Source organism: Brassica napus, chromosome A5 (assembly GCF_020379485.1).
Source record: "Brassica napus cultivar Da-Ae chromosome A5, Da-Ae, whole genome shotgun sequence".
Taxonomy (NCBI): domain Eukaryota; kingdom Viridiplantae; phylum Streptophyta; class Magnoliopsida; order Brassicales; family Brassicaceae; genus Brassica; species Brassica napus.
This window is the reverse complement of record NC_063438.1, coordinates 13,622,799-13,635,631: the sequence shown is the minus strand read 5'-3', so window position 1 is coordinate 13,635,631 and position 12,833 is coordinate 13,622,799. Positions and strand designations below refer to the sequence as shown.

The following is a 12,833-nucleotide window of genomic DNA, read 5'->3' as shown; positions in this document are numbered from 1 at the left end:
ACTAAAGTCGGTCAGATTGAATTGTTTGAGATAAAAATTTCTCCTCCGATAAAAAATTGGTTTAATCGTATAGGCGTTGAGAAAGAAAGTGTTTGATAGACTTTCCAAAACCCTTTATTTTAACACAGAATTTCATTTATTTGAAGAGGTCCAACATAGTGCATTATAACAAAACAAATTGTGGGCAGAACATTCGAAACAAATGTAACAACACAAGCGTTAAAATAGTAAAAAATACCAATAAGTACCATCAAATTATCGTATAGAGCACTCCAAAAGAGACAAAGCGGATCTTAAGGAGAGCGAGCAGAGGCTTGAAGGGGATGAAGGCCCATTAAACATGCAAGTAGAAGCTCATAGGAGGGTCATAACCTTGAGGGTGATGACATGATTTAACCAAATCAGACCACCGCAGGCTAGTAAACGTGCAGAGCATCACAACATTAATGATTTCCAACTACATCAACTGCCAATCGTTTTCTCATGAAACCTCATAGGAGGATGAAGACCAAAATCTTAATCTGAGCTTAAGGCTAAATGAAAATCCATGAGTGATAAATTAGAGAACTGCAAGATCTACTTTTATCCACAGTAGCGGCTTTAGAAGAACGCAGCATGATCCAAAGTCCAACTCCCAGTGATGAATCCTCACTCACTCAGACCAGTAACAACCTAATACACTTGAGGCATTGATGTCTCCAATAACAAGATCACACCATCGACCTTCTGATCCGGTACCCGATCGTTGGCCTTCCAATCCGAAAAAGCCAAAATTCTGTTACAAAAAAATCATTCCAAAATCCATTGAAGCGCCTTTTAACACCAGATAACGAGAAACATAAACATAAACCGCCACAACCATAAACCCGAAGAAGAGCCCATACCTGCAAACCACCACCAGCAATGAGAAAACAGTGCAAAGACAGACGACAAGTTGAATACCAACGAGATCTGCTACCACCCTCGAGTGAAATGGAAACCTTTTTTGGTAACCCAACAAAGCCTACGACGAAACACCACTCCAAAGGCTATTGCCGGCAACAGATTGACACACCGGAGAGCCACAACCACCGAAAAGATTAAGCTTTTGATATGAATAAGATTGTGCGAAAAAGAACCGTATGAACAAAGGAGGAGCCAAGGAGCTCTTTCCGGCGCCGACAAGAAGCCTAGCTACTGGAGAGGCAAGACGAAAAGCTTGACAGCTGAGAAAAGACTTGAAAGAAAACTAGGTTTTGGTATTCTGATTAAAAGTGGTTTCTTTTGTGGAGACACCATTTCGTCCTAATTTTCCCAGCTTATTTTTTTCTGTAAATTTTCTTTATATAAAGAGATAAAAATTTCAATCAGGTTAAATATTTTCTCTTAAGAAATTTTTTTGGAAGTCTTCTAACAAAAGTAAACTTCCAATAACCCATCTACGCTGTAGATGTTTTATCACTTTTGTTATTAGGATTTTTATAGTAATGCTTTACATAAGTTTTTGCTGTGGAAGCACTATAATCTACTGGTTAAGGTTTAAAGCTTTCTACACCCATATCTGGAGTTATATTTCCAGAATATGCAATTGCTTGCAAATTATATGATGCGAAGCTTATTGGAAGTTTCAAAGTACTATAGACAGAGCCGTTCGTTGTGGTCGTCTGCTGCAGAGAGAGTATATCCATTGAAAATGTCGTACATGCATAACCGTCCGTCGATCCAAATGTTTTGGGGTGAGCTTCATTGTGGAACCTTTATCCGTGTAATTGTTCATCAATATCGCATATGTTGCAGGTAGTTGATATATATAATAGATTTAGAAATTATACGATGATGTAATGGGTTATCCAGTGTTAAAATAAGTTTTAGCTGAGATATTTATGTCACTAACATTTATTTAAAGAAAAAGTCTCAAATATTCTAGTTATCCTTTTATTATTTGGAAAATCATAAATACAAAAGTTTAGGCTTTGAATGTTTTATGGATTTTGAAAGTTTTTAGAAAGAGAAAAAAGTGATTAATAAAATAATTTATTTTAACTAAACACTATTGTTGGTTTTAAAGTTTTAAAGTCTAATTCCCATTCATAAATAAAGTTACGAAATAAAAAAAAAATTGTAAGACACATTTTAATAAGCTAGAAACATATAACACAAAGTCGCAAGTGAAATATGTAATATATTATGATGCACCTTGCACCAAATCTCATGTTAAGGCTTGCTCAACATGTCTTCAAAGTTTTGAATAAATACAACTAAAATAGTCCATATATAGTATTGTAAATATGCTTAGAGTCGCTTTTCGGACACAAACAAAACGTTCTATAACAGAACAAAAGTGTTATAAAATGTATACACGAATAATAAAATATTTAGCTAGTTTGTAACTTTCCTTGTACATATTTGTACTAGCACTTTAAAAAAAAGTGCTAGTAACAACTTGATTTTGGTGTTGATATGTAGTTTGAATCAAACCGATAAAAGACTGACCAAATCTTTAACATATTCTATTAGGTTTGCACATTCAGGATTTGCTACGGTTCAATTTTTTTTCCGGTTTTTGATTCTTTTGGATATATAGATATAGATATTTGTGGCTTTCAGGTAAGTTCTTTAGGTATTTGGTTTAGTTTGGAAAACAAAGATAAGGAATTGGCTAACATCCAAGAAAATTGATCCAATTCACTTTTTCGAATAATATGGATAAAAAATATAGTTCAAGTTGTTCGGATAAAATACTAGATAATATGGATAAAATATTGATTAATTCAGATAATTTATTTTGGATAAAAATATTCAAACAATTTGATTTTTTAGATAATTTATTTTTTAACAACTACTTTTATTTATAGAAAATGTAACATTAGATAGTAAAAAATCACCAAATGCAAATATAAAATTAAATGAGAGCAATACAACACTTAAAATAAAAGTTGAGGAAGCTGTCTTCAGAACCATCTTGTTTGATAATAGAATAATAATTCAATTTTCCTTGATGTGATCTCTATGTTTAGACATCGAAAATGCAATGAGATTCCAGAATTTTCTTCTCGTTTTTCTTTGTTGTATAACTTTGTAAAGATCTATAGATGTCCATTGGTAAATGATTCAATATAATGATTCTATCAAATGAAATAAGAACCAGAACTGCCAATCTTCAGCGATTTTAAAAACATCGCTATACAACTAAAATTTTGCTTTTCCAGTTTAGATTATTGCATGTACAGTAAATAACCAAACAAGGTGTCGAATTGCAATCTATGTAAATGTCAATTGCCTTTGTGGTTGCATCATCATGGAGAAATCCCATTTTCAATTTTGAACTCTCGATTGAGTAAAATCAAAAGAAGCCAATGGGGTTGTCCATCAACTTCTAAATCCCTGACTCCAGTACACTCTTTTCATGGCAGCTTCCAGGGAATTTGTTTACAAATTAACACAAATAGGTTGACTGATATGTCGTCAATCATGGCCAGGACGTACACGCTGGAGATTGCAACAACAAATTGAGAGAAATACTTAACAATCTATTCGCTGTGAGTAAATCTGAATTTCTTCTCCATTAGAGAGAAGAACAGAACATATAAAAATTGCTTTGAAAAATGCTTTTGATTTCCATCACGGAGAGTGTATATGTGAGACGCCAAAGTATTGTGAAAAAAGACGGTAAACACAAATGGACTCACTGTAAATACTCTCCAATGCAAAATAGAATTGTGGAAAATGAACTTTTTTTTGGATCCACTTGTTTCGATTTTGAAAGCTATGAATAGAAAGGAGAGATTAGACATATAAATCATATATTCAACATTGGAATCACAATTTGCAGGTGAGAAATTGCAGAAAAAGTGATAGTCAAGGCAATCGCCTTAACGATCTTGGAACCGCCTTTCCCCTTGCAATATGTTTTTTTAGATAATTTAGTTTATAAATAATAAATATGGTATTTGATTATCTTAAAACTAAATATAATTATTAATACTATTAATATTTATAGTTCTATAAGTTATATTTTGAGTATTTGGATACTCATTCGATTTTGACTTCGGTTTTAGTTTTTCCGGGATAGAGAAACATAAACTGTTCGAGTGTTTGCTTTCAAATTCGGTTTTTCTGAGTGTTTGCTTTCAAATTCGGTTTTGGTTTTGATTTTTTATTTCTGCTCCGTTTGGTTCGTCCATCTTTGGATAAAACATCCATGCCTATAGTATATAATGCATTTTTGTCCCAAATAGTCCAATGATATTTAGATAACTAAATTTTTTAATAACTAATGATTAGATGGAGAAAAACGCATCAACCTAGTCAGAAATTAAAGCAAAACATAAGTTACTCTAATAATAAAACAACTAGACTTTGATCCGCACATCCGTGCGGGTAATATTTCATTTTTATAACTTTTGGGCTAAAATTTTTATGATTTTAATTTTTTTATTACTAAACTAATAAATTATTTTATATAAAAAGCTGAAAATTTTGATGAGATTATTTATAAGTTTTTCAACATATTTTGTCATAATTAAAAATAAATATAATTAAAAATAAATATTATTTTTAATTAAAATTGATTTTTTAGTATCTTAAATAAATTAAAAAATTAAAGTTTTCGAATAGCATATTTTGTAAATATCACTTAAAGTAAATGTTAGCTATATTATATTATATTTGGTATATAATCATTTTTAGATAATATATTGCTTTAATTTTAAAAATAAATAAATAGATAATATACAGTTGTAGATATAAAAGTTTAACATATATTAAGAATTTGATTTTATATAAAAATATTTAATAATTTACAAATTTTACTCCTTTTAAATGGTGAATAATATTTAAACTTTTTAAATGGTGAATACTATTTTATTTATTTATTTAAATGAAAATATTTTTAAAAATTAATTTACCAATTTAATATCATTTCATGTTTAATTCATATATTATGTATATTTTAATATAAATAGACAATAATTATAAAATTTATAAAAATTTAGCATATAATTTTATTTTATTTGGTTTTATAATAAATTTTTATTTAAAAGTAATTATAATAATATTTTATTACTAATTACGAAATTATTCAATTTATTAATTTAAAAAATATTCCCTAAAATTAATCCATATTGCTTACTCAAAGCGAAAACTACAAATGTTCGTATTGAAGAAATGTGCAGCTCATTTTTAGATTCCTTACCTTAAAGACCATTTTGTACTTTAGAAACAAAATATTGAACAACGACCAGCTACGTGGCAACAAGCCATCCAAAGGCTAAATAATGGGCAGTTTCCTAGTTATCATTTATCACTTTGCCGTTAGGCACCGTTGCTGGGAATGAAACACATTCAAGACACTTGTCTGAATATGAACATCATTATTTGCTTACCAAAACAAAAGGAGACTAGGAAAAAAAAATTGTGCTATAAAATGGAGATGAACCCGATAGGATTTCGCCACCGTCTTTTGCAGCCGCATAATTTATATCTCCCAAACTGTAACTCAACATTGTTCTCATGGCTGATTTAAACTTACGGCAGTTTCCCCCTCCTCCTTACGCAACGAGTACGACGCAGACCTTGTTCAACCCCCAAGAGGACTTACCGGGACCGAGATGTGGTCATACACTCACGGCAGTTTATCACCGCCTAATCCTCTTCGGCGGGGTTACTTTAGTCCCGAGCGATGGATCCGATAACAGTACGTCTTTCATTGACTCCCTAATCCTACGTTTTCAAAATTGTTAGGGTTTTGGATTTCGTAACGTTTCTGGGACGTGGCTGTTTTTTTTGTTCCAGGTTTACAATATTTAACCAATTCAGTATACTGTCTCAATTCCTTAACCAAGAAGTGGACAAGGTAACTGAGAACATTGATGTATCTCTCGTTTTCAGATGTTAGCTTGTTTTGCTTAAGGTTTTTTGTTGTTGTAGATCTATAAATCATTTGAGTAATGGTGTGTAATGATCCTTGATTGTTCAGGGTTTATCCAGAAGGTGAGCCTCCATCTCCTAGGACTAATCATGCAGCCGTCTCATGTGGCGATGGGGTCATTATTCAGGTGATACTGAAATGATCATTTAAAGATTTTCCTTGGTTAGGTTTTGATTGTGTTATCTAGAGTATGTATCTGACTGACACATGAGGATCGGATACTGTTTTCGTTGGCAGGGTGGAATTGGTCCATCAGGCATTTGTAACGGAGATCTCCATGTCCTTGACATGAGTAGTGATACGTTCAAATGGAAAAAGTATGGTGTCATTTATGGATTTCTCTGAGATATATATATATACACGTTACCTTTTATCAATGAAATGTCTTCGCATTTAATGTATATTGTTCAGAGTGGTGGTTCAAGAGGGTATGGCTCCATGTCCTCGCTATGGCCATGTAATGGGTTTAGCTGGGGAAAAGCTTGTTATATTCGGTGGAATTAACGGTACAAAATATCTATATATTCGTTCCACTTTGGTTTGACATTGGTATACGTAGGACAAGCATGAGTAACAAATCATTAACATACCAATTAGTGTAGTTTTCAATCGCATTTGTTAGCATTGCTCTATATATATGTCTCCCTCTTAGAGAGAAAATTTCTCAAACAAATGTATAACATACCCAATTAGTGGAGGTTTTAAATGGGATTTGTTAGCAATTACTCTATAAATTAAACCTTTTATAACAACACTATTGCATTTGTTTATGATTATTCTTTTTTTTGTGTGGGTGAAAAGTTTCTAAACGTTGATATTTAACACAAGTTTGTTTGTTTATGTCTTATGAAGAAGGAAATTTGGTTCTCGCCGATACATGGGCATTGAATACGACTAGGCACCCAAATGTGTGGCAAATATTGTACCCATATGGGGACCTGCCTTGTGGAAGAGTGTTAGTAAATTTGGTTGATTTAACTGAATAAACTGATGTCAATCATTTTTGTTTGCGTTAACTCTTCTTCATTGTTTCATATTTTTATTAAGGTATGCTTCTGCTAGTAGTACTCGAGATCATCGTTATTTTATGCTCAACGGGGGAAGGGACCAACATGGGATGGTATATTTTCTTCTCCTGTGCAAAGATAAAAAAAAAAGTCCAAAACGTCAAGCGCTATAACTTTTCTTGTAAATTTATTCTTCTTTCGAGTTTTTCTCTATGCATCATGGCATATATATTTACCCTAATGTTTGCCTTTGCAGCCACTGGGAGATACTTACAAGCTGGAACCATTTAGCAGTAGTGGTTTTTGGGTGTGGACTCGTAGTCCACACTTAGATCTTTCCAAGAGATACCAACATGCAGCGGTCAGAACCAGAATCTTACCACACCACTTGCAATACACACACACATATACACTAACTGCGTTTACAAAATGAATTAAAAGGGGAAAGTATCTTAAGCGTAAAAGAATTATCTCTACTCTTAAAAAGAGATGACTGTTATTGCCTATTGACATGAAATGAGATGCATGACACACTTTTAAATTCACTTCATGTTCTGGTTCTATATCATTTGTAGAAAAATATTACTAACATAATCGTCGTCTCTTTTTTAACAGGTTTTTGTAAATCTGCGATTGCATGTCTTTGGGGGTGCGCTGAGTAATACTCACCTAGTCGATGCTGAAGAAGCTGTTTCAGGTAATATCTAACTAGTTTTTATATTTCATGTGACGTTTTGCTTTTGTGTATTTGTTTCCCAATTTGTTTTTGGAGCTTTAACCAATGCTTAAGTGTTGAGTTCTCCTTCATTTATGGAATGCAAAAAAGTATGGATGATACTTTCTTTGTTTCTTTGTAGTGCTTGATACTTCTACTGGTGTATGGGTTGATACTTCTAATGAAGTTATGCGACGTAGTCTCCATGCTGCTGCATCGATTGGCAGCCGCATATATGTGTATGGTGGGATTAGAGAAGGTAATTATTTTGACCTTTTTCGCATATACCTAAGCATTGGTAATTTTGCCGCTTTCATTTTCTTTACCATTTTTTTTGTGTAGGTGTATTTCTCGACGATTTACTAATCTCTGGAGAACTTTTAAGTTCTGGACCAACAGTCCCATCCTTTTTGTGGAGGTCATATATCTGAACTTCCTACACCCTTTTAGTCTATGCATAATTTGACTTTAAAAATCCCTCTTTTTTTGTTTGTTGGGTAGATCTCAAAACACTCCAAGGCCGCCTGCGAGTGACATGAACGATGGTTATAAGCCAAATTTCTCCAGAGAGAAGTTACATGACTTGGTTAACAAGGTATGAAAAAAAACATATTCTCTACATCTTCACATACTTCATGCACTTACTTGGTTGATGTGACTGATGTCTAGGTCATCTCAACCTTGTTAAGACCTCAAACTTGGGAACCTCCTGTCGATAGAAAGTTCTTTTTGAGCTTCCCTGAATTGGCTGAACTGTGCTTCGCTGCGAAGCAAATCATCGAGCAAGAGCCAACAGTGTTGCAACTATATGCTCCAATAAAAGTCTTTGGAGATCTCCATGGTCAATTCGGTGATCTGATGCGGCTATTTTACGAGTATGGATATCCTTCAAGGCAAGGAGATATCGCGTAAGTTCAATACCAAAGATGTTCTTCTAAGTCATTATGACAGAGTTTTGCTCATGAATAGTCACTGAACAATTGTTTATAATATATATATAATGTGCCTTCAGGTATATTGATTATTTATTTTTGGGAGATTATGTTGACCGAGGAAAACACAGCTTAGAGACCATAATATTGCTGCTTGCTTTGAAGGCGAGAGATAGTCTATATACATCATCTATATTGATATTGATAAATAGCTTTTTATTATTATTGTTTTTATCTTCAAAGATGCGTATATGTGTCTTTTGTGCAGGTTGAATATCCGAAGAACATCCATTTGATCCGTGGAAATCATGAGGCTGAAGCGACGAATACAGTGTATGGCTTCCTAGATGAATGCATAGAAAGAATAGTACGTGTCTGTCAATCTGTTCACAGAATATATATTTTCTACTTGTTCTTGGCTAATGAAGTAATGATAATCTTTTTCTCTGTAAACCACCAGGAGTGTAACGATGGGAATCGTGCATTTAAATTGATTAATGATTTATTCAGTCATCTTCCCCTTGCTGCCCTAATCGAGAAGAAAATTTTCTGTGTACACGGTGGGATTGGTTCCTCAGTATTCACAATGGAACAGATTACAAATATCAAGAGGCCCGTTGATATGGATTGCGAATATAATTACAAAGTTGTCAAAGACTTATTATGGTAAAATAAAATAACATCCACTTTTCTACTAATTCTTACTTATTTTCCAAGCTTCTGTCTTCTACATATAAACAGGTCTGATCCTACAGCGCATGATAGCATTTTGGGCATAGGAGTAAATGAACGAGGGTCCCATATTGTGTCTTTTGGGGTAAAAATTCTTTCTTTTCTTTAGATAACATTTCAAGCTCTCGGTCACTACTAAGGCATGGTGTCTTGTATATATATATATATGCAGCCTGATAGGGTCAATGCATTTTGTGAGAGGAATGATATAGATATGATTATAAGAGGGCACGAGTGTGTACTTGATGGTTTCGAAAGATTTGCACAAGGAAAACTCATTACTGTTTTTTCTGCTACAAACTACTGCGGTAAGTATTTTTGGTTTTATATTGAAAACAATACAAACATCCTTTTGAAAATGTATTAGTCTCTCTTTGCACTAGGGTAAGAAAAAAAAAATATATATATATATATATATTTTGGTATTGTGGTAAACAGGAAAGTTCAAAAATGCTGGAGCAATATTAGTTATCGGTAGAAATCTAGACGTTGTTCCTAAGTTGATTCATCCTCTTCCACCTCCCATCTCACCTTCAGAAAACGTTCCGGACAAAGCATGGATTGAGGTAAGACCTTCTGGACCAGTATTATATAGATCATATGATCAAACATGTTTCGGTTGTTGTTTAGATTTATTTTTCTTTCTGCTCCCAGTTATCTCTGTATATCTTCACAAATTTAAAAGTTTGGTATAAAATTTAACATTTTTACCAAAAAAAAACATGTTTCTGTTGCTGAGTTTAAATATTGTTTTATAGGTGGACAGAGAGAGGCCGCCTACTCCAATTCGCGGGCAACGAAAGCCTGACTTTGAGCAAGGCTCAACTTCATAAAGAAGAGATTTTTTATTGGGAAGTTGCGGTTGAAGAGGTGAAAGCGTTCGTCTGCATGTCACAATAGTGTGGAAGAAACTTATGATTATCATTTATCTAGTCCCTAGCTTTTGTTTTCTTATAACTTTTAAAGAACTTGTTTTACAACTTTATTTGGTATTTGATGGGAGACTCAAGTTTCAAAGTGGATATTTTCTTGACCATTTTAAGAATAATTTTCATAATATGCAAATCTCCTAAATAGATTCCCTAGCTTTTGTTTTCTTATAACTTTTAAAGAACTTGTTTTACAACTTTATTTGGTATTTGATGGGAGACTCAAGTTTCAAAGTGGATATTTTCTTGACCATTTTAAGAATAATTTTCATAATATGCAAATCTCCTAAACAGATTTTTTATTGTTTTTTTATTTTAAAATAGCACACATATGGCAAAGTGAGCAAAATAGGTTTTACTAAAAGGTTAAGCGACAATTATATCTTCATTTATAAATATATACTAGGTGTTCTACCCGCATATACGGGCATAGTGTTCTTATAAATATTTATATATTTATAACTATTAAATCAAAACTAACATAATAAGTTATTAATTATGTTTTTAAAAAGATAAATCAAACACTAAAATTTATATTTTATAATAAAAATAAATATTTTCAGATAAAAACAAACCATATATAGGAATTATCTTATGTTTTAAAAATATATTTTATTTTTAAGAATTTTATTATATTTACTTATAGTCAATTATCTAATATAACATATAAATAAAATATTATTAATATATATTCATTAGTTTTTATCAAAATATATAAATGGTTATTGGTGTGTTAGATTTTAAAAACATTCACATATTAAAATTATTTTAGAAAATCATTAGCATTTGATTATAAATTTTTTTTATCTAACTATAAAATTTATAATAAAATATTATTTTCAGATAACAACATAATATATCTAAGAATTATCTTATGTTTTAAAACATGTTTTTACTTTTTAATCAGATAGATTTGAAATTCTTTTTTATTTTTTGATTATTTAGATATTTTTTTCATTAAGAGTATAAATGATATTAACCGCTCTAACTTTTAACGTGAGAGCTCTGTTGGAAAAATTTACTTCGCAAATAATAGTATAGATTACACCTTCATGAATTTGAGTTTAGAAAGACCTTCATGAATGTGCGTGATATCTTCCTGAGTTCGTAGAAAAAAATATCAAATTTAGGAATGCTTTTATAAATGCGTAAATAAACTTATTGAATGTAACATATATGTATATTTAAGAATATCTTCCTAATCATGTATGTCATCTTCCTGAATTTGATTTATATGCATATTTAGGTAAATATTACTCAAACTATAACATCTATTAAAAATTTGCTATTAAATATTTATAAGATCTTAACTAGATCTCGACCCGCGCAACCGCGCGGGTTTTTGTTTTTATTTATTTTTATATAAATATTTTTGTTTTCAATTCTAAATTGGTTTATATTATAATAGATATGTGTCTATCAATTTTTAAAACATAATATGTTGAGGGTATATTTTTCATTGAATAGATTGTTTCAAACTTTTACATATATTTGTATCTTCTTATATATATATATATATATATATATATATATTTGGATTATTAGTTCATTATTAAAATCATAACTATATATATAAAGATTAGTAAAATATTTTTTTATTTTCATATTCAAAGATATTGTAACATTTCACAAATTTAGAAAATTTTTTAAAAATTAAACTTTTCGCTTCATAAATTTATATTATCGAGTAAATAATTAAACATTTAGTTTTTGTTTAACTTTTAAAATAAAATATATGTTTTAAAATTTGTTTTCATTAAGGTAGTAAAGATTAATCATTGTTAGATAATATGATTTTTTTTATTTAAAACAAAATATTTATAATTTTAAAAGTTAACATCGACAAATATTTAAATATTTAACATATGGAGGTATAGTATTATAACATTAAATTACATCTATTTAATTTATACTATTTACAAGTTCAATGGATCATCTATTGTTTAAATTCAATTATTGATAGCCAAATAAAAATTTCTGGTAGGCCCAAAATTTAAATGATAAGATTAAAAATTAAATGTAACATGATTTTTTAAGAATATGTCTATTAGGTCTATTTTTTTAAAAAAATCACATATAAATCAAAGTTGTGATTTCTGTTTTTGAAAATAAGATGAGTTAAAGGTAACACAACTTTCTTACAGAAATAAAATAAAATAAAGGTGACACCACTACAAGAAAACAGCGGTATTCTGACGGACGTTCCGACGGAAAATGAATTCCTCGGAATATACTGAGGAATTTCCGAGGCAATTCCGAGGAAACACAAAATTTGGCTTCCTCGGAATTTCCTCGGAATATACCGACGGAATTCCGAGGAAAATTCAGTTCGTCGGAATATTCCGACGGAATACCGAGGAAAATTCAGTTCGTCGGAATATTCCGACGGAATACCGAGGAAAATAGTATTCCTAGGAAAAAACCGATGAATTCCGAGGAAATATTATAGACGTTAGAGAGCCGTTGGGGGGATTTTAAAAATTCCGAGGAAATTCCGAGGGCAGAAAGGTTTTCCTCGGAATTTCCTCGGAATAGATCTTGTCGATTTAGGGATTTGATTATACATTCCTTTTCCTCGGAATTTCCTCGGAATTTTCCGAGGAAATTCCG

At 31.3% G+C, this 12,833-nt stretch overlaps 1 protein-coding gene across 1 annotated transcript; it reads left to right on the top strand.

The window, feature by feature from the left end:
• The first annotated feature begins 5,460 nt into the window (after nt 1–5,460).
• On the top strand, nt 5,461–10,221 carry LOC106455006 (serine/threonine-protein phosphatase BSL1 homolog). The gene is made up of 18 exons (XM_048781105.1): nt 5,461–5,674; nt 5,773–5,833; nt 5,957–6,035; nt 6,146–6,225; nt 6,320–6,414; nt 6,761–6,863; nt 6,956–7,028; nt 7,172–7,276; nt 7,531–7,612; nt 7,773–7,889; nt 7,973–8,048; nt 8,132–8,225; nt 8,300–8,538; nt 8,643–8,727; nt 8,831–9,228; nt 9,304–9,379; nt 9,467–9,602; nt 9,733–10,221. The coding sequence occupies exons 1-18, from the start codon at nt 5,491–5,493 to the stop codon at nt 9,987–9,989; spliced, it is 2,340 nt and encodes a 779-aa protein (XP_048637062.1). The 5' UTR covers nt 5,461–5,490; the 3' UTR covers nt 9,990–10,221.
• The last annotated feature ends 2,612 nt before the right edge of the window (nt 10,222–12,833 follow it).